General features: G+C 39.0%; 1 protein-coding gene across 1 annotated transcript; it reads right to left on the minus strand.

Annotated features, from left to right (window-relative positions):
* Window positions 1–2,554: 2,554 nt before the first annotated feature.
* tmem161a (transmembrane protein 161A) lies at window positions 2,555–12,123 on the minus strand. Its single transcript, XM_036587160.1, has 12 exons — window positions 11,988–12,123; window positions 10,832–10,935; window positions 10,657–10,743; window positions 10,460–10,557; window positions 10,213–10,369; window positions 8,416–8,567; window positions 8,271–8,331; window positions 8,014–8,157; window positions 7,747–7,860; window positions 6,691–6,865; window positions 6,335–6,431; window positions 2,555–3,764 (listed from the first exon to the last, which is right to left on the minus strand). The coding sequence occupies exons 1-12, from the start codon at window positions 11,988–11,990 to the stop codon at window positions 3,469–3,471; spliced, it is 1,488 nt and encodes a 495-aa protein (XP_036443053.1). The 5' UTR covers window positions 11,991–12,123; the 3' UTR covers window positions 2,555–3,468.
* Window positions 12,124–22,277: the final 10,154 nt, after the last annotated feature.

The following is a 22,277-nucleotide window of genomic DNA, read 5'->3' on the forward strand; positions in this document are numbered from 1 at the left end:
GAAGATAATACTGATGATAAATAAAAGAAATAACTGAACTCAAAGAAAGCTGAAATCATAGCAGTGAAGGGCCATCACTCCACCTGCAGTATTTAAACCAGCCTAAGAGGTCTCCAATGAGACTTGACCAGCTAATAAAAAGCTCGGCCATATGACCATCTGACCCTCCGCTGGGCGCCTCAGTTCAATCTGCTTTTGTGTAGAAGTCAAATATCATCACACATAAATCATGTCGTTTTTCAGACAAACGCCCTGCAGGCCTGAGCTGGGCAGACGAAGCACAGAGACTGTTATGTAGCTGCACTGCAGTGACATTACTATAGCTCTAATGCCGTAGTGTTGCTGCTGATTTTCAAAATGCAATGTCTGTAAAAAAGGGGCAGGAATACATTTCCAGTCAAAATGGCCATTTACTACGTTACTCATATTCCTGAGATTAGATATGTGATAATCCCCGTGCATAAGGAAGAAGAAGGTCAAAGGATAATAAGTGAAAAAAAAACAGAAGTTGCCAAAACTGGATTTGAAAAAATTATTAGAAATTGAGACTCCTAACAACTGTGCACCAAAACTGCCCCCATCAGATAAACAGCACTTAAAGCCTTCATCTTTGAGAGAGAGGAGAAAATCCACTGGTGTTTCTGTCCATCCCTCCACTGTGAGAAGACGACTCAGCGCTGTGAGTCTGAAAGGATGTGTAGCTGTCAAAAAGCCCTCACTGAGAAAAGGAGACAGACACATCAAACAAAGAAGCTGCTGGTGTTATCAGAACAATGGACTGACCACCCGAGTCCAGACCTCAACATCACTGAATATGTTTGGGATTACCTGGTAAAAGGTAAAAAGATGGTTCTTCAAGTGTTCTTTAGTAGAACCATGGATTCTTCAGATTGATGGAGAATGTGCTGTAGATGGTACTATATAGAACCTTTTTGAAAAGGGTTCTATATAGCACCAAAAAGGGTTCTTCTATTGTTTAGATGCCAAGCTTGCAACAATAGCAGAACCCTTTTTGGTGCTATATAGAACCCTTTTCAAAAAGATTATATACATAACCATATAAACACATTCTCCATCAATCTGAAGAATGCTTTCATGATGAAAAGAACACTTTTGTCATGCTAAGGGTTCTTTGAGTGTTCAAGGTTCTAGATAGATCCATTTTCTTTACTAAAAACCCTTGAAGAACCATTTATTGTAAAGTGTGTATCTCTGCAGACTTCTTTGAAAAACTGAAAGCAAGTTTCAGGAAAAGAGCAGCGGCTGTTATAAAGGCGAAGGGTAAATACTGAAATATTGAAAAATTATTCATTCAATAATAATATATTTAGCTGTTGAGGCTTTTGTGTGTAATTTTCTGATGAATAGATACTTCCTGGCACTGAAAAATGAATAATGTCTAACTAAACGCTGTTTTGACTGGAAATTAAATAAATGAAGAGTGGTCTGGCTTTACTGTACCACATTACTGTATACAGATAAAACACCTTTAAAGAATTCTGAAAACATCAGGGCTGCAGGACAGGAATCAGCCAAGATCAAATTCAGCACTTTTACTCAAAACACAATCTGCCTGTTTATCATATTATTTTGGTCAATCTGTGTTGGGATCTTATGATGTAAATAATGTGAGGCAGGTAGGAGCAGTTGCGCTATATTTGAATGCTGCTTATACACATAGACCGGAATCTTGGAGCATAAGTATCCATGACTTCTTGTGCTAAAAAAACAGTTGCCTCGTACTTTTGATGGAGCACTTTGTGTGAGCCCATGTCATTTAATAAATACGCAACTGATTTTTCCATTTACAACTCCTTGGGACCACCGGTGGTTCCAAAACTCATATTCTTCTTAACGTTTATATTTCATAAGCTACATTCAAAAGGTGGGTGTCATATGGGAGCTGTAACTGTCGTCTTTCCAGTCAAATAGATGGATAATGTAATTTTAAACCCTTATAATAAAAGAAGCTGAACTTCTACTGAAAGTCGACCCATTTTTCCACAAATCTGAGCTGTAAACTGGATTCCAGATGGTGTCTCTTCAGTGTTCTGCCCTGTAAAAATTATTTTTATAAAAAAAATACAAAGAGCATCTAAGATTTTTGGCTTTCAGCAGTAAATTGCAAGCATATAACTGTGTATCATCAGAAAACACGTTCTGTTAATTTGAGGGGAGGTTTAACAAAAAAATAAATATTTACATTCATGTAGTTACTGAATAATTTGCCTTACGATTTGGTCAAGTAAATTCAGATGGAACAACCAAAATATACCCTGGAGAATAAGAGGTTTTAAATGATAAATATTATGTACGTTGCACCTTTGGCTAATAGAAAGAGTACTAAAATATGCCAGTGTGCTTTAGGTTTAAAAAAAAAAAACCAAAAAAGAAATGGGCGGTAAGTGAATCAGCATCAGCCATGAAAAGTCAAGGTGCACCTCGAATTTCTGCACCTCTCTTGCTCATGGAACAGCTCATTGCTATCACTCATTTTAAGAATGAACTGTCTAATTTCATCATGAAAAAGGAAACAGGCAGTTTAGAGGCATTCTGGATTTTAATAAAACACACAATCTCTTTAAAACAGTTGTCACACCATGCATTCCACCGTTCAGCCATTTGAAAAACAGTGCAAAATGCCCTAAATAAACCACTTGCAGTAACATTTAACAAATCATTTAGTGTAATCATTCAATGGCACAGGATAAATAAATAAATAATTAAATCTCAAATGTTCAGGGACAAATCTAGTACTTCTTAATGCCTTGATGGTGTTTTATAAGTATGCAGTCGCTTGGCAGCAGAACCGACAGGGAAAAGCACTGCATAAAAAAGAACAAAAAGCTTTAATACATCAAGCCTTCACGTTGAAAAACAGGGAGTGACTGAAGATCTAAGTCTGTAGACAGCTACAGTATCAAAAGTAAGCCATTTATCAGTTATTCTGTGCCATTAGAGCAAATACTGTTTCTGATTGCACATCCCTGAGTTCCCAGGCACTTAGTATTACATCACGCAGACATCACCACCAAAATAATGAATGAAGGTGTAAATTAATCTAAGTTAACTAATTTAATCAGTGTTATAAACTTATGGATATGATTCAATTCAATAAAATAAAAAGGATGAAAAAAGGATTTTTATAACAATGTTTTCCTGCAGTTTTTCTATTCAAGGCTGCGTGTTCAACAAACAGACAGAGCAGACAATTCATCCGTTTCATAAAAGGAAGCTACAAATCAAGATGACAAACTGGTAGCAGCAAAGTATCCCAACCTTAGCAACCCATTTATTTTTGGCCAAACACATCAACGTCTCCAAACCGTCAGTCTCTCAGTGAGCAGGCATTAAAGAGCCTGTTTTGTGGGGGCAAGTTGGAGCTCACAGCACAGCTGTGTGTGCAGTTGGGTGGTCGGTAGCTCGAGGAGCTGGGCACAGTGCACCATGCCTTCAGAGAAACACTCCTCAGCTCTGCATGAGGTACTGGTGGAAGTAGATACCGAACAGGCTGCTGATGAGCTGACAGGCAGCCACCCACCAGGTGAGGAAGGCAAAAACCCCTCTGAAGAAGATCGGCGTGAGGACGGCACGGAGCGCAGTGAAGGCCTCTGACAGGTGGGCTACGGTGGCTTGGATGTCCTCTTCCATGTCCTCTAGATCATCCTCGTCCTCTAGCTTGGGCAATGCCGGAGGTGCGGTGGGGAGGACAGGTGCAGGGGTCACACCTGGAGTCTCAGGACCCAACCCCCACGAGTAGTCACCTGATGGGAGATGAAGCCAATCAGAGACAGTCTTGTTCTGTTAACTTGTATTACTTTAGGGGTGGAATGATTAATCGACAAAAAGACACATCACTTTCTTAAAAGCAATCTAAAAATGCTCTGTAACACACACTGTCCATGTTCTTTACTTGTGATGTAAAAGAGATTTTAAGCAATTCTGGAGCATTTCTGTTTCTCCATTCGTTATGAAATTTCCACACAGTGTAAAGGAGAACTGCTGTGTTCAAATGATGTTAGAAAAATAACAAATTGAAAAAAAGATTTATTTTTGGACAGCGACGGTATGACACATATCCATTTAAACCAGTGATCATCAAACGTCCTCCTGGAGATCTAAACAACTTAAAATTGACTTAAAATTGAGAAGAGAAAAACAACTTAAAATTGACTGGAAAACTACAAACAAAAGATTAAACAGACCTGAATGAGTTATAAAATGAAAAACAGTGATTAAAATTCTGTTTGTTTCCTTTTTTTCCCCTTCCCATTCAAACAGTTAGTGCAGCAGGTAAACAGTGAGAATATCGGCTGTTTGGAACCATGTCAAAATGTCTAGGATGGACACTGGACTAGCAATTTGGAGTCAATGTTTGTCCCAACTATCAAAAAAGGTACAACACCCAAGAGCTTCTCGATTACAGGCTTGAAACCTGAAAACATTGTTCTTAATGCAGAATACAGCAAAACAGAAGAAGCAAGAAGTCCCAGCTGGCACATCAACCCCATCTGTAGCCACTGTCAAGCAATCTGTCAAGCAATAGTGCCAAAGTGGAAAATAACTACAAATAAATAAATAAATAAATAAATAAATAAATAAATGGAAAGAATTGCTTTAGATGACCAACCATTCTCTTTTGTCAAGGACACTGGATTCAGGCACATGTAAGCACATATTGTAGCCTACACACTGTAATAATTAACTGTAAGTGTTAACTGTTTTTGTTTAGTGTTACCTTGCTTCAGTTTTCTTTTCACACCACTATGTTCTGAATTTCAGTTTCAGTCAAGCAATATCACCAGTTAGAACTAGACTCAACAGTAAGGTAGATCTCCAAGACAAGAGTTGGTGAGCACTGATTTTGACAAATTGCAATACATTACAGCAGTGTTTCTTAATCCTGCTCCTCGCGACTCACAGCACTGGACAGTTTATAGGTGGGCGATATGGCAAAAATATAATATGATATTTAAAAAAAAAAAAATCATGATACAACATGTCAATATAAAATTCATGATACAAGATGTCACAATATTTATTTTTTTAAGACATCTGATCAGTTGGAACAGAGAAAAAATAACTAGTGATGCTACATCTGAAAAAAAAAACTACTAATTTTGCTCTCTTTATAATTAAATATGCAGTCAGTCATTGATCTACTAGTACTGACAATAATACACACGAAATGATCAGAAAAGCATATTGTGTTGTGACATAATTTACCGCAATAACAATATATATGTCATACAGCCCAGGCCTAGCACAGTTACACTATTCCCTGCTCCAACCCACCTGATCCAGCTCATCAACGGATTATTGAGCCCTTCGTGAGCTGGATCAGGTGGGGTATCACAAGGAATAGTGAAACTGTGCAGCACTGTGGGCCACCAAGAGCAGGACTAAGAAACTGGGGTGTCCAGTCTTATCCGCAATGGGCCTGTGTGGTTGCAGGTTTTTATTCCAGTCAAGCAGGAATACACCTGATTCCTTCAAACTGATATGTGCTCCTGCTTTGTTGAAATGAAAAGCTGCTGACACACCTGTCCTTTGCAGGTAAGACTGGACACCCCGATATGTGGCATATAGTTAAATTAAATAAACGTAAACACAGATTTGTAGCAGAGATGGAAATTTGAACCATAGCAGCACTCTAACAGTGGCAAAGTGAGAGAATATTTCAGAAAGCATAATGGTTTAATTAGCCAATTAACAGAATAATTAATAGACTACAATAATCAATTCATTGATTAATCGCTTTTAAAAAATACTCAGCTGCAGTGCTAATTGCTTTACAGGGTGGAACAGAAGTGGGAAAAAAGTACTTGGTAAAATAATCCGGTGAGCTGAACCTATAAAAAATGCCCAGTGGAGGTTTTATCAAGCAGTTGAGAAATGGTACCAATCCACAAGGCAGCGAAGGTCTTGGGTGATTTTCAAAATCCCTGCAAAGGGTGGGTTGGAGGCCATTTTCTGACCCAGTGAAGGGAGGCCAAGGCAGGTGTAAAATAGCTGCTGGACGCAGAATGTGTGGGTGCGTGTTGTCCACCGACGTTCACCCAGGCGTACAGAATTACCAGACACCTTAATAGCACCTTTTCTCCTAGCTAGATGTTAGTACTGATTGTTCGGGGGAGGTGTAAAGCCCACTGCAGTCTGGAGCTGTTCACATTTAACAAACGATATCACCTGGTAGGGCAAAAGTACTGATAACAGTCTACAATCTAAGGCACTTTTCCATCCCTAAAACTCCACTGGCCATCCTTAAATACAGAAATGCTATAGTTTCAACTATTGATGACAAATAATGGTCTGTAAGTGACTAAAACCTTACCTAAAGACTTGAGGGCCAGTGTTGAAAAGAGCACAAGTAGAATTGGTATGAGGTACTGTAGAGTCACTACAGTCAGGTAGCAATACACACGGGTCACCTGCAGAAAGAAGTTGGCAGCCTCATGAACAGAAACTTAACCTACAGTGAATTATGAAGAGCAATCTGAAAACGTACATCACAAACACAGGCTTACAACCTTGACTGTGCCAAGGTTATAGCACAATCTAGGTTATCACAAACAAGTAAATCATATTTGATCATTTTACCCCGTGTAAATGCATAATGCAGCCTGTGTAAGTGGAACTGTCACATTACCTGACCTAGCACATAATTTTTAATAAGTGTTTGGCTCTTGCCTTTCTTTGAATGTCAATCGCAGCTATACGTCCTGCCTCTTTCTTCATCTGCTCCACCCACTTGGGGGCGAGGTTGAGGTAAGCCTGCAGGTGGTGGCGGGTGAGCAGCAGCCTTAACGCACACAGCACCACAATTGTCCACAGGCGCACAGAGTCGAAGGCAGAGCTGGTAAGCCTGGGGAACACAGATACAGAGATTAAAGCACTGAAGCAACACATGTTGAGTGGGAGCAGGAGTTAAAGCGAGCAAATTATTAATTTAGAATGTCGACAGATTTGGAGTGATAGTTATTCCTAGTCACATGATTCAATCTCTGCACATAGTCTGATTACAGTATGAAGGGGCATTACAGCCTAAAATGAGAGCAGCTATATGTAGCAGTTAAACAGTTTTCTGTAACTGTATCCCTCAGCCTCATCGGTTTGACAGAATTCACGATTTTGTATCATTTTCATGTTTTCCATCATCAATGTTCTCTCACTACAATACCCAACATGCATTACTCAAAAGGTCATACAACCACTGGGAGTCCCTGTAGCATCTACCAATCTTGACTGCTAGCCAAACCACTGATCTATAGTCTAATAAATATAACCAAGTTAACGTTAGTGTAATTCTACCTCTAATGTAAAACAGAATTGTAAAGAAAACTTTATTCAGCACAAAATCGATGCAACAGGTATGTTTTTACCCTTTCAGCCAGAGAAAAAGATCCAAACAGATGTAAGGTATCTAAATAGTCAGGCAGCTACTTTTCGAAATTTTGCTTTCAGCCTGTTGCCTGATGAGTCATTTCTGTCATTTTAGCAATCATTTCTCTCCACTGTAATGATGATTTGAAGACTGGTACTATAGTTAGGTATCTGGTTTCCTTCAGTATTCATCAGCTAATGAAACTAATACAAAAAAGTCTTTAAACCAGAAAATCTCACTCTACAGACTACTGCAGCAAGTTTCACCACAGATGGTTAAATTTTTTATTTTGCCTGGAGTGTCCCTTTAATGTGTGTTAGGTACACAAATGGGACAAAACGAAGCCTCAAACAGAAACTTACAAGGTGACTGATGTCTTTCCCATTGGAGCGTTTCCCAAGAAATCACGAGCAAGAGGTTTCACCCACAACACAAGAATAATCAGTGGAGACAGGAAACTGGCGTGTAGCAGGATTCTGCAAAAACAGACAAAAAGAATCATCAGGATGATGGTCAAATTTCTATTCGTTCATATTAACGTCAATGCCTGTGTTTACATTAATATAAGTGCTCTCATAATCATACAGAAGTTGTCATTTTCCTCATAAATGTAATAGTGGGCTTCCTACTGAATTATCGGCCGTTCGGCGTTCATCTGCACAGCATCTAAGTGAGTCTGGGCCAAGCGAAGACCAGGGAAAGCAAGCAGAGCTCCAAGGAAGGCACAAAGGATGGCCAAGCCCAACTTCACTCCCAGTTTGGTGAAAGGAACTCTACGAAGAAATAAAAAAAAGCATCTTCACATACAGAACGCACTGTATTGCAAGTATGTGTGCATTTGTGAGAAAGCTCTGCAAAAAAGTAAAGAAGTCAGACAAATACTTACGACCACTCAAGACCTTGTTGTTTGGCAAATGCTTCAAAGTTGTCAAAGACACTGGTGAAACCTGAAATGTCAGTAATTGACTTTTTAAAGCTGGTGGCAATGTAGAAGCAGGACTGATGTTAAAGAAAAGAAGCTGATGCCATACCAGGCTCCAGGCCAAACTCCAGATAGTCCTCCCTCACCACCAGAACCAACATGGCTACGAGCAGAGAGAGGAACCCGAATGCCAGGCACACGGAGCGCTCGCCGCCCTCATCCGAGCGGAAGTAGTGGCTCATCAGAACATGCAGTGTCCTCCTGGGAACTGAAGTCAAGGTATTTCAAGATTCATGGGGAAAGCCCTAATGAAAGAGGCTGGAGTTCAAAGTCAAAAAGTGAGATTAACACAAAGCTGCCAGTTTGTTTGCATCATCCTGTCACTGGCCATTTTATCAGGTTCACCTACAGTTGCACTTTGTACGTTTACGATTACAGACTGTAGCCGAAGTGCTGGTGCACCTTCTACCCTGTCCACCAACGAACATAGGCCACCACAAACCAGATATAATCTGAGTAGTGGATCAACAGTGACACTGACTTCGTAGTGAAATAGTAGTGAGTATCTTGTTCATAAGAGTGTATCAGGTGTAGTGGTGTTGCTGAGGTTGTCGCATACGTCAGTGTCACTGAGAGGTTGAAAGTGACCCACCACCTAACCTCATCTGTGGTCTGACCAGTAATGAAATGAAAGATGACCGACACAAAATGTGGAAAAAAAAAAAGTGTTACATGCTCCAACTATGACTAGAGCTTGAAATATTCATCCAACCTGCTGGACTTGATTTCTTAAGTTTGAGTTCATAAATATATGCTGGGCTGGGGTTAATTCAGGTTTCATACTCAGGTTCTCACAGCCCACTGCCCAACTTTAAATAGATTATTTTGGATTTCACCCAGCTTTAGGTTTTTATAATATTTCATTTTTCTTTCTGGCAGACTGAGTTTGGAACTAGACTCAAAAAGTAAGTAGGATCCAAAGACATTTATGTTTTAATCTGTTTGGCCCAAAAGTATATCTTCAGTATGAAGGCTTCAACAGGCGACATTCTGCTAACATTGTGCCATATTAGCACAGCACAGCATTAGAAGAGCACATTATTAAAGGTTTATTCAGCCTAAATTTTTTTTTAAAGGTTTAGACTTTTGTTTGAAAGCACTGTTTGATGAATAAGTTAATCAAAGTGGAATTTAAACTTTGAGCTGTTTATTCTATCATATTATTTTGATTACTTTTTACTGAATTTATCCATCATCTAATTACAGCTATTATTGTTGTTATGTGGAAATTTAACAGGCGCCATTCTATCAGGTTTTACTCAAAACTTTGGGGGGCACCGAGCAAGTTCAGGTCAGTTTCAGACAGAATTTTGTTGCACTTGGGTCAGCCTCCAAACTCAGTGATGCGCCTCAGACAGAATTTTGTCAGGCTTTGGTCAGAGTCTGACTCAAATCTTGATCATATGGTTCAGGTCAAAACTAGACTCGAAACTTTATGATGTGGTTAGGGGTCAAGTTCAAATTTGAAACTTGACGATGTGGTTTGCCTCAAGTTCAGACTAGAAACTCCACAATGTGGTTCAGGTCAGGCTCAGAAAGAAAGTTCTCAGGCTGTATTTGGGTTGTGATCAAAATACCAGGCCTGATAGAAGCTCTAAAATGTACATCAGCAATGTCTGTATGAAATCGATTTATTTAAAAGTCCCATTATAGCCTCCTGCCTGGAGAGGTAGCTCTTAATTTTACTAAAAACTTCCCCAGACTTCTACATCACCTTTCACTTTACTTGCAATTACAATTATGTAATCATAACTATCCAATTGCAATGGCAAAGCATTTCCAACTTTCAGAGAACAATAACAAGTCCTCCCCATAGCACAGATGAAACAAAAAGGTTTAAGGATACAGGCCGAAGAATACCATTAACACACACCAGATGGCCCCAATGTTGACCTCTTTACTGGCATCCACCACAAAGTAGTAGCCCTCAGTGAAGAGGTAGATGCCCGTTGCATAAACAGCAAAGTCGACCAACCACTGATACTCCACGAAGAACCGCAGAACTACAGACAAACAACACAAGCAGGGAGATAAAGGCGGGAAGCACATCATAATCGAAATAGTGATTCTGTCAAAGTTGAATTCAGACCTACCCAAAGCATCTAAAACATTCACAGGGGTGCTTTCCAGATGTAGATCAATGTCCTTCGGAACTGTGAGTGGTTTGGGCTCCCCGTGGCCATTCTGCCTCCTGAAAAACAGCTCTGGTTAGAGGGCAGGACAAACAGAGAGAAAAACACGACACAGTACAGATAGCAGCAGCTGAATGATGTTCCTTCTCAGCTGTCACCTGTCTCTCCTGCTGGTCTTGTTGGGCATCTGCTTGCCTGCCAGAGCACAAAGCTCTCCCTCAGAAGGATGTTTGAACCTGAAGAGACTGAGGAAAAAAACAAATAACAGCAATGATACTGGTGATGAGAGCACTCGGAATGATAACCATCCCCAAAGCTTTGATTGACACTTACCTGCCATTGCACAGGAGCCAGCGTGCAAAAGAGCAATGAGGGGCCATTTTCTGCATTATGCTGACAGCCAGCAAGCTGACCACCAACTGAACTCCCATCAGCGCCTAGAGGAGAGAGACACATACATAATATACCAGCAAGACACCAGTTCATACAACATTTCATAGGAAGTCTGCCTGGCTTTCCTGCAGTAACTCTTTTAGAAAGGCTTGTTGTAACATGCTGTGTCCTCATGCTGTGAGGATTTGACTGCATTCAGCCACAAGAGCATCAGTGAGGTCAGGTACTGATGTTGGATGGTAAGTTCTAGATCACGCCAACTCATCCCAAAAGCATTAGATGGTGCGCCATCACTCTAGATGCAGGGCTTTATACCCAACCACCTGAATCTTGGCACTGGACGTGGTGACCTTAGGTGCTTGTTTGGCTGCGCCAGAGCCTTTCATTCTATTGGCAATGCTTTTCTATGTAAAATATACAAGCTGTCTGCACAGCTGAACACCTGTGCCAGCAGTGTGCACACAATTAGCTGAACTGATAAGACTTAATTTGATAAGCTTGATAAGTTTATGTAGTCTGCCATACCATGCTTAATCTCCAGTGGCTGAAAGGGACACTTCATGAGGCTATTTTCTTCTCAGATACAGCTAAACATTGTCAACTCCCTGCCAAATCTATAATTTTGCTACTTTTAGGCTGTCATTATGATATTTAAAAGAAATTCTTCGACTGGGGAGAGCAGAAACGACAGAAGTTACAGTGCCATACTGAATAGTAGAGAGCAGACGGTGACAAATCTGACTCTGAGACTCTGAGGAAAGTTAGCCAACTGGCTAGCAGGCTAGCTGAATAACTTACTCTGCATTTCTCCTTGTTTACCCACGTTAACATTAAATGTGTCTGCATGTTAAAGAACAACCACGTCGCCTAACAAATGAATAAGCCGTGAACATATAGGTTAATATAGTTCGCTACTGTGAAGAACCGGCAGCTTTTAATTCAGCAACCCCAGTCAAAGCAGCTAGCCAGGCAGCTAACAAGTTAACCGCTAGCTTGCGAGAGCTACAGGCGCTAACTAGCATAGCATTAAAGCAACGCCGCTGAAAAAACAGGCAGCAAAAATGATTCCGCGCCATTCTGCTAGAACTGAACTCACCATGTTCGGGTACAGGTTCTACTCAGCGAGCGAGGTCCATACAGAGAACAGCGGGCTACACTCGTGGCTCTCCCGTACTGGAACAGCTGAATGAGTATTTTTGATTGACATCTGTGACCTGCGCCTCCTCTGTTTGGAGGTCGATGGCGGAGGGGGCGGGGACTCGCATGAGATCTCGAATACGATTGGTTCAAATTAGTGTACCAGCTCTTTCATTCGTTCACACTGTGGAGATAAGAAGGTGCAGGGTGGACAGAAATAGGTCCTGGTAAACTACATGAGGTGTTGTCTCTCAAGGAACGGCTAGCAGTCTTAGAAGGTACGGAGACCATAAGCCCTTAAGGGGCCGTGGTTTAAAAAATGGCACGGCGTTCCTTTGCAAGTGTTTTGCGTTCCCTTGCAATAATTTTGCATTCCCTCGCAATAATTTAATGTTCTCTTGCGATAATTTTGCATTCCCTTGCCAGTATCTGGTGTTCCATTGCAATAATTTAATGATCCCTTGCAATTATTTTGCATTCCCTTGCCAGTATTTCACGTTCCCTCGCAATAATTTTGAGTTCTCCTGCAAATGCAACACTCTTTTGAGGGAACGCAATGAGGAGAAAGAGGTCTTGGCGTGACTCTGTTCTGACAGCTGGACGTCAGTAGTCTTGCTGAGATGGTTTCTGGCCTATAAAATGCAGCTAAATACACTGCAACTAAAAACAATAGTAGGTGGCATTCTGAAGCCTGAATTTTGCCCCAGCATTCTTTGCTAGACTGAAAATCTACATTATAATTATATAACATTATAAAAATGCCTTTCAGATTATCTATTTGTGCAGTTAATTAGTCCGTGTTCTGTTTATATAGACTTTAATTAAGTGCAACATTTTCAATTGTATACGTTTTAAACTAACAGTAGAGTAGAATGATTGTACTAAGGGAACACCTACATAAAATGTGCCACGTGAAAGAGAATGAAAGAATGATCATTGGTGCACAGTATGAAAAAGTATTTTTGTCAATTTTTATTTTTCTATGTCATTTGAGCCCAACAGCTGCCTTTTGCATTGTATGCAAATTTCATGATAAACTGATCAATAGAAATGCTCCAGAATTGCTTGGATTAAAATCTCTTTACATTAACATGCATTAAAAGTAAAGAAGGTTTTGGTCTTTTCCTGTAAATTTACCATTTTGGAGATACTTGAAATTTTGTTTTTTTGGACAGTGAAAATATATTTGAATATTCACATAATTATACACCAACAACCACTTCATTAAGTACCTCTTTATTTCTACACTCATTGTCCATTTTATTAGCTTTGTTAGCCCCGTTTTACTGTGTTCTTCAATGGTCAGGACCCTCACAGGACCACCACAGAGCAGTGGTGGTTTGGGTGGTGGATCATTCTCAGCACTGCAGTGACACTGACGTGGTGGTGTGTTAGTGTGTGTTGTGCTGGTATGAGTGGATCAGACACAGCAGTGCTGCTGGAGTTTTTGAACACAAATAGCCCAACAACCAGATATGTCCAGCCAACAGCATCCTGTGGACAGCGTCCTGTGGCCACTGATAAAGGACGACTAACACAAACTGTGCAGCATCAGATGAACTAGCATCAAGAACTTTGCATCTACAAGGTGGACCAATAAGGTAGGAGTGTCTAATAGAGTGGACAGTGAGTGGACACAGTGTTTAAAAACTCCAGCAGCACTGCTGTGTCTGATCCACTCGTACCAGCACAACACACACTAACACACCATGTCAGTGTCACTGCAGTGCTGAGAATGATCCACCACCCAAATAGTACCTGCTCTATGGTGGTCCTGTAAAAGGTAAAAAGTGGTGAACAAAGTTTGCAGTGAAACAGATGGACTACAGTCTGTAATGGTAGAACCTATATGGTAAGTGGAGCTGATAAAAAGAGCACAGATACAAGAAGGTGCACTTAATGAAGTGGCTGGTTGGTGTATGTTTAAATGTAAATACTGCATGGTTAGCATTTTCCATATTGTTGCATATTTAATTCCACTTGATAATAAACCAATGACAGAAAAGGGATGTATTGGAGCAGGGAAACTCACCTGGAGTATATGATCATGGAAAGGCACACTGATCCAGCTTTAGTGTGATGTTGGAATTATGTACGTTCTGAAAAGGACTGTAACAATTTTGGTCAAATTAGATTTCCACTTGATATTCCTACTTGCAAACAGATAATTTTTTTAAACATAGTGAATTAACTTTTATGTATTTTCCAATCATGTATTGATTTACAATGGATGGGAACAATTTTGTGAGAAAACTGTCACTAGACCTTATGGAAGTTCTAGATATGTGACTTGCTGTGAATATGAGTGGTATTCTAACCAGGTTTCAATTAGATGTTAGGAGTAGGAAACAGTGGCAGATGCCAGCAGCTACATGCTTTTTACTGAAGGAGTCACTGTAAAACTGCATACATGGTCAAATATAATATGTCCATAGCAAGCTTCAAATAAAACAAGGAGTGTCTTTTACAAGCTTCAAATATGTGTTTAAAGCCATACGTGGCCACGGCCCAAAGATTTATTACACACTTCTATAACCTAATAGCTCAACCAGTTTGCATTGAAGTGCCTGTACTTACTGAATTACAGCCTTAATATGTAATAAGCCTGAGATTTGAAGGCTTTAATCTAGAATGGCCAAAAAAGTTTCAGTGCCTAATCACTGTTAGCTTGGCAGTAGTCCCATAGGGGTGCTAGCAGAAATTATCAGCATTGTAGCAGAGTTTCCTTCCTTGTTTTTGACTGAATTTTGACATTTATAGCCCGAACTGAAGGTTTAGCTCTAATAGGCACTGTTCATCTCCGCTTCATAATTCTACCATGTAGAAATAACTGTGTAAATACTGTACAGCACTACGAAGTAGAACATCAGTGAAATGTGGTGGGGGGGGGGTGATTTTAAAACACAGTTTCTCACTTTGAAATGTATTATAAAGAATAGCCCAATGTAATACCGAAATGTAGCCAAATCAGATGCCCTTTATTCCACCCTGAATGAGAAATCACCTTCTTTCCTGCATAAAAGGAAACTAGCAGCTTTTCAGTGAGCTATTTGTTTCCTTGCATTTATGTGGCAGCTCATCCCCTAGCTGTTTTCCTCCACTGATGCACAGAAAAGAAACCCCCCTGTAAGTCTGCCAGCATGCTTAGCGTTATTGAAATGAGAATCTAGCATGCGTCTGCATTTGTTTTGAGGATACGCTTGAAAGGAAGACGTGCCTTTGTTGTAATTTCCCACTTTTATCCATTGCTGGGTTTTTTTTCCAAATCTCTCAAAGCCACTGTAAAGGTGACAGAGACACGGAAAAGCAGCATTACACAAATACTATGTACTGTTTTTTATATTACTGTTGTTGTATATTATTTGGAGTCTGCATCACTCATTTTAGCATGAATAGTCCCATTAATATATTTATATTAACTTGTGTTTGTTATTTGCCACTATACCAATAGTAGACAGTATATTTGCAAGTAAAAAGTTTCATGCAAAGTGATACACAATGCAAAATGAATCTAACATCTGAAGTGTATTTTGGTTCTGGCAATGCATTTCCCTGATATTAAGCAGCAATAATTTTGCAATTATTTATATACCATCTGCCTTTCTCTCTCTAACTCTCTCTTTTCACTCTATTTTTGATGTGTTTGAGCATTTTATTTGACTTGTTCTGTAGCTGGATTCTTCTTCAAGATTATCAATGGCTCTGTGACACTAGAAGTCATGTTCCTGCTTTTAACAGTCTGTTCTGTGTTTTTTTACAACCCTGTTTCCAAAAATGTTGGGATGCTGTGCAAAATGTAAATAAAAACAGAGTGTAATGATGTGCAAATCATATAAACTCTATATTTAATTGAAAATAGTACAAAGACAACATATCAAATGTTGAAAATGAGAAATGTTATTGTTTTTTGAAAAATATATTCACATCTTATATTTCATGCTAGCAACATGTTGGGACGAGGGCATGTTTACCACTGTGTTGCATCATCTCTTCTTTTAACAACACTCTGTAAGCGTTCGGGAACTGAGGTGACCAAGTGATGTAATTTTGAAAGTGATACATTTTCCCATTGTTGCTTGATACATGATTTCAGCTGCTCAACAGTTCAGCATCTGCTTTGTTGTATTTGTTGTTCCATAATGTGCAAAATGTTTTCAGTGGGTGACAGGTCTGGACTGTAGGCAGGTCAGTTTACCACCTGGACTCTTACTACAGAGCCATGCTGCTATAATACGTGCAGAATGTGGTTTGACATTGTCTTGCTGAAATAAGCAAGGCTTCCCCTGAAGAAGACGTCATCTGGATGGCAGCATATGTTGCTCCAAAAACTGTATATATCATTCAGCATTAATGGTGCCTTCACAGATGTGTGGGTCACCTATACCATGTCCACTAATGCGGGTGCATTATGGTATGGGTGACTGAACTATACCATCATTGATGCTCGCTTTTGAACTGTGTGCTGAGAACAAGCCAGATGATCCCTCTCCTCTTTAGCAGGGAGGATGCAGTTTCCATGATTTCCAAAAAGGAAATTCAAATTTTGATTCATCCACACGACACTTTTCCAGTTCACTTCAGTCCATCGTAAATGAGCTTGGGCCCAGAGAAGGTGGCGGTGTTTCTGGATTCTGAAGAAACTCTGGTTTCTTCTTTGCATGGTAGAGTTTTAACTTGCATTTGTGGATGTAGTGACAAACTGCGTTCACAGACAGTGGTTTTCAGAAATGTTCCTGAGCCCAGACATTGATTTTCAATACAGAATCAGCCTGTTTATAATGCAGTACTGCCTGAGGGCCTGAAGATCACCGCTAGCCGTTATTGGTTTTTTTACCTTCTCCTGTACATACAGAGATTTCTCCAGATTCCCTGAATCTTTTAATGATATTATGTACCACTGATGATGAGATCCCCATATTCTTTGCTATTTTACATTGAGAAACATTATTCTTGAATTGTTGCCCAATTTAACCATCCAGTCTTTCACAGAGTGGTGAACCCCTCCCCATCTTTACTTCTGAAAGACTCAGCATCTCTGAGATGCCTTTTTTATACCAAAACATGTTACTGACCTGCTGCCAATTAACCTAATTAGTTGTGAGATGTTCCATTAGGTGTTTTTTTTTAGCATTACACAACTTTGCCAATCTTTTGTTGCCCCTGTCCCAACTTTTTTTAAATGTGTTGCTGCCATTAAATTCAAAATGGGCATATACTTTTCAAAAAATAATACAATTTCTCAGTTTCGACATTTGACACTATTTTTCATTAAATATAGGGTTTAAATGATTTGCACATCGTTGTGTTCTATTTTTATTTTGCACAGCATTCCAACCTTTTTGGAAATGGGGTTGTAAACAAAGAAAGTTTGTGTAGTCTCTTTCAATCAGTAGACCCAACTGCACATACACCCAAAAATGAATTTGCTCTGTTGTTGGGTTTTAATCATTTTTCACTTGATATTATTTAATAAATGCATGTACCTGGGTCAGTTGTGTTTGAGTGAAGTTCAGTGTGTTGTCAGATTCTTAATAAGTGTTTGGAGTAAAACTTGTTTTACTCACCCACTTTGTGTCTCCTTTCCCTGTGGCCTAGCTTCTTTCGTTTGTGCATCTTTCTTATACTCCTTGTTCGATCGCCTGGCCTCATTGTTGCTATAACAGCGAGTTACAATATGTTTCTGTGACAGCTGGGTAATACAGAAACTAGCTAAAATAATTAGCTAAAATAATTAGCTGAATTATGCGATTAACTACGTTAAGCAGTTCAGTGGAAATCAAATCAGATATTTTAGACAATATAATCAAAATATTTTCCTGTAAGTCTGTTATCGGATTAATTAGGACACTGTTGGCTCTTTGTATGTGAAATGTTCTAACACTAAACACTTATAAACATTAACCCTATGAAGATAAAAATCTTCATATATTTCTTATACTTGCATAAATCATACACATTTCCATATTGCTCCTGTAAAGCTCCAAGCTAGCAATCAATGGACTGGATTGTGTATTAGTCAATCTGTGTGCATTTTGAGCTGAAAAAAAAAAACTTTAGAGGAAATGTTTAATCAAAAGCTTACATACTAATAAGAAGTACAAGGTGAGCCTAACGAAGACTTGGGGCAACTGGCTTATTTGCACTTTTGTTAGCATGAACATTCACTTTTGGTTCATTTATCCCTCTAAATGTTAGAGCCTTGTAATCTTTCCCAGCCTTCAAATGTTGTTTTTTGTACGCACAGATAAGCATTTTGCCAAACCGCAACCTGTTGCCATTGGAGTGGCTCAAAATATTTATTTTTGCACCAAGAGAATCCCTTTTAAACCCATTAGAGCTCTTTAGATGGTAACTGGTTTTGAAACCACATTCGTGGCCACCCGTGAGCCATGAGAACAAAACACATTATACAGTCCCCAAATGGAACCATTGGAAACTGGCATGGGCCTCACTTTTCTCACACTCTTTTCACAGAGGCCTCTAAGGAGAAGGACGTAGACTAAAGGACTGGTGGGAGTCGGCTGCCATTGTTGAAGGCCTATGCATATTGGTCACGCATTATTTGAATATATGCAAATGTGGGAGTGGCCACGCCCCCACTCCATTTCTTCCCACAAAAACAGACCCTGCTGTCCATGAGAACGAGCTCTGGAAGGCTGCATTAATTTGTGCGTGGGACATTTGCCAAATTTCTTACTTATAATAGACAGATGTAGGACTGTTATACAGACGATAAATGATTGCTACATTCTAACTGTTTGTGGAACATAAATAGTGCCGCATATTGGAATATCAACATTACACTCTTAAAAATAAAGATGCAAAAGGGAACCAAAAAGGGCTGGAGGGTTGACGTAGAAGAACCATTGTTGGTTCTATGAAGAATCTTTCGATAGATGGTCCCTTGAAGAACCATTTTTTATAACAGATGCATGAATGTGAAAAACCCCTCTAAGTTTAGTAGACCTCTATGTAATATAAGGGTTCTATACGATGTAAACATTTTTCTAGAGCCATGTTAATAGACCAAGAACCATGTGTGAACCTTTATTTTCAAAGTGTGTGTTACACCATTAGTATGTTCAGGGCAAAAAGGTGCAAATCATGGCTTAGCTGTTTCTCACAATGTTGAGGTCTGGACTCAGTCCATTGGGGTGGTCAGTCCATTGTTCTGAGAGCACCAGCAGTTTCTTCGCTTGATTTGCAAATGTTCTACCTTTTTGTCTATTTCCTTTTCTCAGTCAGAGCTTCTTGACAGCTACACATCCTTTCAGACCCATAGTGCTGAGTTGTCTTCTCACAGTGGAAAGATGGGCAAAAACACCTCTGGATGTTTTCAGATCTGAAGCAGCTTGATTTCCTCCTCTCTCTCAAAGATGAAAGCTTTAGGTGCCGTTTATCTGATGGGGGCAGTTTTGGTGTCTACCAGGTCTCCAACGGTTGTTAGAACATTTTCTCTGTAGCTTTTAATCATTTTATGAACTCTAGTTTTGGAAACTTGTGCCTTTTTAAACTTATTTTGCTGTGACTTTCTCCTTCCTTATGCACATTATATTATAAAATCTCCTCAGAAATATCTCTTGAAAAAGTACAAGTACAAACTTGTACTTGGCCATTTTTACTGGAAATTAAATAAACAAAGGGTCCGACGTTAGTACAGTGCTGCAGCATTGTAATGTAGAATGTCTCAAAATCTTAAATGTGGTTCTACCTCTGGTTACAAGTAATTGCAACATTACAACTATCTGTTTAAACAGGCTGGCCAGTTCAGACAGTCGGTTTCCGCACCTCCCCCAGCACACACTTGCATGCCAATTTGTCACACACTGAATTGCTGAGACATGCGCTTGAACTTGACCGAAGGAATTGCAGTTTTGCCCCTTGCACTCCTCTTTTTGCACTCCTCTTTTTTAAGGCTGATGTCAGTGCTCATTTCCATAAACTCCAGTCCAGCTAAAGAGCAGCCACTTGTGTGAGTGAGTTCTTTCACACGGAGCAGCCAGAGACGCAGCAGCTCGACACTCGAGGCCAGGATGGGGTAAGTAAAGGACTTCACTGATTTGCAAAAGTTCAGGGCTGTCTTGCTCTCATTGAACGTACCATGCCTTATAAAATACAATTTAAAATAAAAATAGGTTTATCACACTATCACACAGGTCGTTAAAGTTTATTACATGGTTTATTGGACAATAAGTGGGTCACTTTGAATTGCTAGGCTAGACCCACTTGTTTTATCTGCCGTAATAGTGTAGGATTGGTTACATTAAAGTTAAGAGTCCGTTAAAGATATCATGTGCTTTTTTTTTTATTTTCTTAATTAATTTTGCTTCATTAATGATGTGAGGTATTCAAGTTCAAGTTTATGCCTCTATATAAACCTTATCACAGAAGGTTAAAACAACGGTGGTGACAAATTCTTACAGTACTTCGATGTGTTCTGTCATTTATTATCACAGTAAGTTCATGTTTAACAACAAAATGTTGTATGAAAACCCAGTAGTTATCCTTTGACTCCACAACCATTTTTTAATTCTTTATTTTATTATTGCTTGAATCAAAAGATAACATTTTCTCTGAGCAAAATACACACAGATTTAATTAACTGGCTTTAAACTTTGTGGCAGGTAAGCCCTCACTGACCACACCATGCCCTTAGTAATGTTGGACTGGTCTCCAGGCTATGTAGGATGTTAAGAGTAGTGGTTTTGCTACCCCTAAGTCTGGACATACTGGTGGTGGTTTGCTTGGCTTTGGTGTTTGACCTTATGACCTTTGGCCAAACAGTGGCCTCACTAATGCCCATAAATGGACCCTGAGGTCAAGTGCAGTGCAAGTCGTGTGTTTTCATTGTACAATTAATACTTTCCTTTTTGAAGTTCTGAGAGTTTTTTTTAACTTCTGATTTCTCAGGAACAATTCAAATATGTTCAATAATCAGATTATGGCATAAATATAAAGTACACTAACTGATATCATCACCTCTTACTCTACAGGTTTATTATTCAGAATATTATTCTGAAGACATAAAAACTACTATGTATCTCATTTGTAACTATGGTGTTATGAGAGCGAGGGATTACAAAATTATTGCTGCAGTGAATGATTGGCAGCAGCAGTACATGAGGCCCTCATGGCAGTAGTTTGTCTGTTTGGAGCTCCTTCAATTCTACTTGATCTGAATTGTGCACATGTAACTGTAAATAACTGTACATTATACACACACACACACACACACACAGAGAGAGAGAGATAGTTATATGCAAATTACCTTTAGTTGATTTTATAAGTGAAAGTAAGTTAATGCATCCTCTATAGAGAACACACTGCTGCACATTTTAATGCACAATTACTGTGTATTGAGTTTAACGTATTAGGAAACAATACACATTTTATTTTACATGTTTATTTTTTTAATATGATAAACAAATTTCCCATATTTAATTTAACTTAAATTCATTTGTTAATTTTTTTTAACAAATCATGTAATTTGATATATTTATATGTATGTGTGTGTGTGTGTGTGTGTGTGTGTGTGTGTGTGTGTGTGTGTGTGTGAATTAAATATTATGCGTGGTAAATTCATGGTAAATGAATATATGTATGACCATTTTTGCATATGACTATATACATACTTTAAAAAAATTCCTTTAAAAGATTTTTTAGTCTTATTCTTTCCATTAAGGCTTGTGGTCAGATGACTGTCCAGTGGATTTGAAAAAAGAGGGAGCTACTGTACCAAATACAAAGACATTCTGAGATTCATGCAAATATTAAATGTCCTACTTTTCACTCAAATTATTCTGATGACAATATAATTGATTATGAAATTTGTAATAATAATTTGCAATGAAAACCTGAATTCTCACTTGTGGCCCCACTGCTTATGTATGCACCCCCCCAGTCAAATGACATGTTTTGTTGGTTTTCTAAGTGAAAACAAGTTACTTAAATGTGGCATTTGTTTATTTCCCCGAGTTTAACATAATGGAAACATAAAATATAAAATGTTTCAAATATAAAATGCCCCCCCCCCAGTATGTTAAACTCAGCAAATAAACAGTAACTGTGCATTATAATAATTAAATATTTATATAATTAAATGTACAGAAGTGTGTTCTCTGTAGAGGATGTGTTCACTTATGTTCATTTAGCAAATCAACAAAACACGGATTTTCACCAGGAGCGCCCAAACTTTTGTGCTTTTACATCATTATCACTCATTTCAGTAAAACACAGCAGTTTTGTTGAT

This window comes from Colossoma macropomum, unplaced genomic scaffold (genome assembly GCF_904425465.1).
Source record: "Colossoma macropomum unplaced genomic scaffold, Colossoma_macropomum, whole genome shotgun sequence".
Lineage (NCBI taxonomy): Eukaryota > Metazoa > Chordata > Actinopteri > Characiformes > Serrasalmidae > Colossoma > Colossoma macropomum.

What these genes read in the sequence shown, in the direction of transcription:
- tmem161a (XM_036587160.1), bottom strand. An exon ending in CAACAAGGTCTTGAGTGGTC is followed by an intron (nt 8,158 to 8,270) that starts GTAAGTATTTGT and finishes ATTTCTTCGTAG; the next exon opens with AGTTCCTTTCACCAAACTGG. An exon ending in ACTGGCCCTCAAGTCTTTAG is followed by an intron (nt 3,765 to 6,334) that starts GTAAGGTTTTAG and finishes ATCTCCCATCAG; the next exon opens with GTGACTACTCGTGGGGGTTG.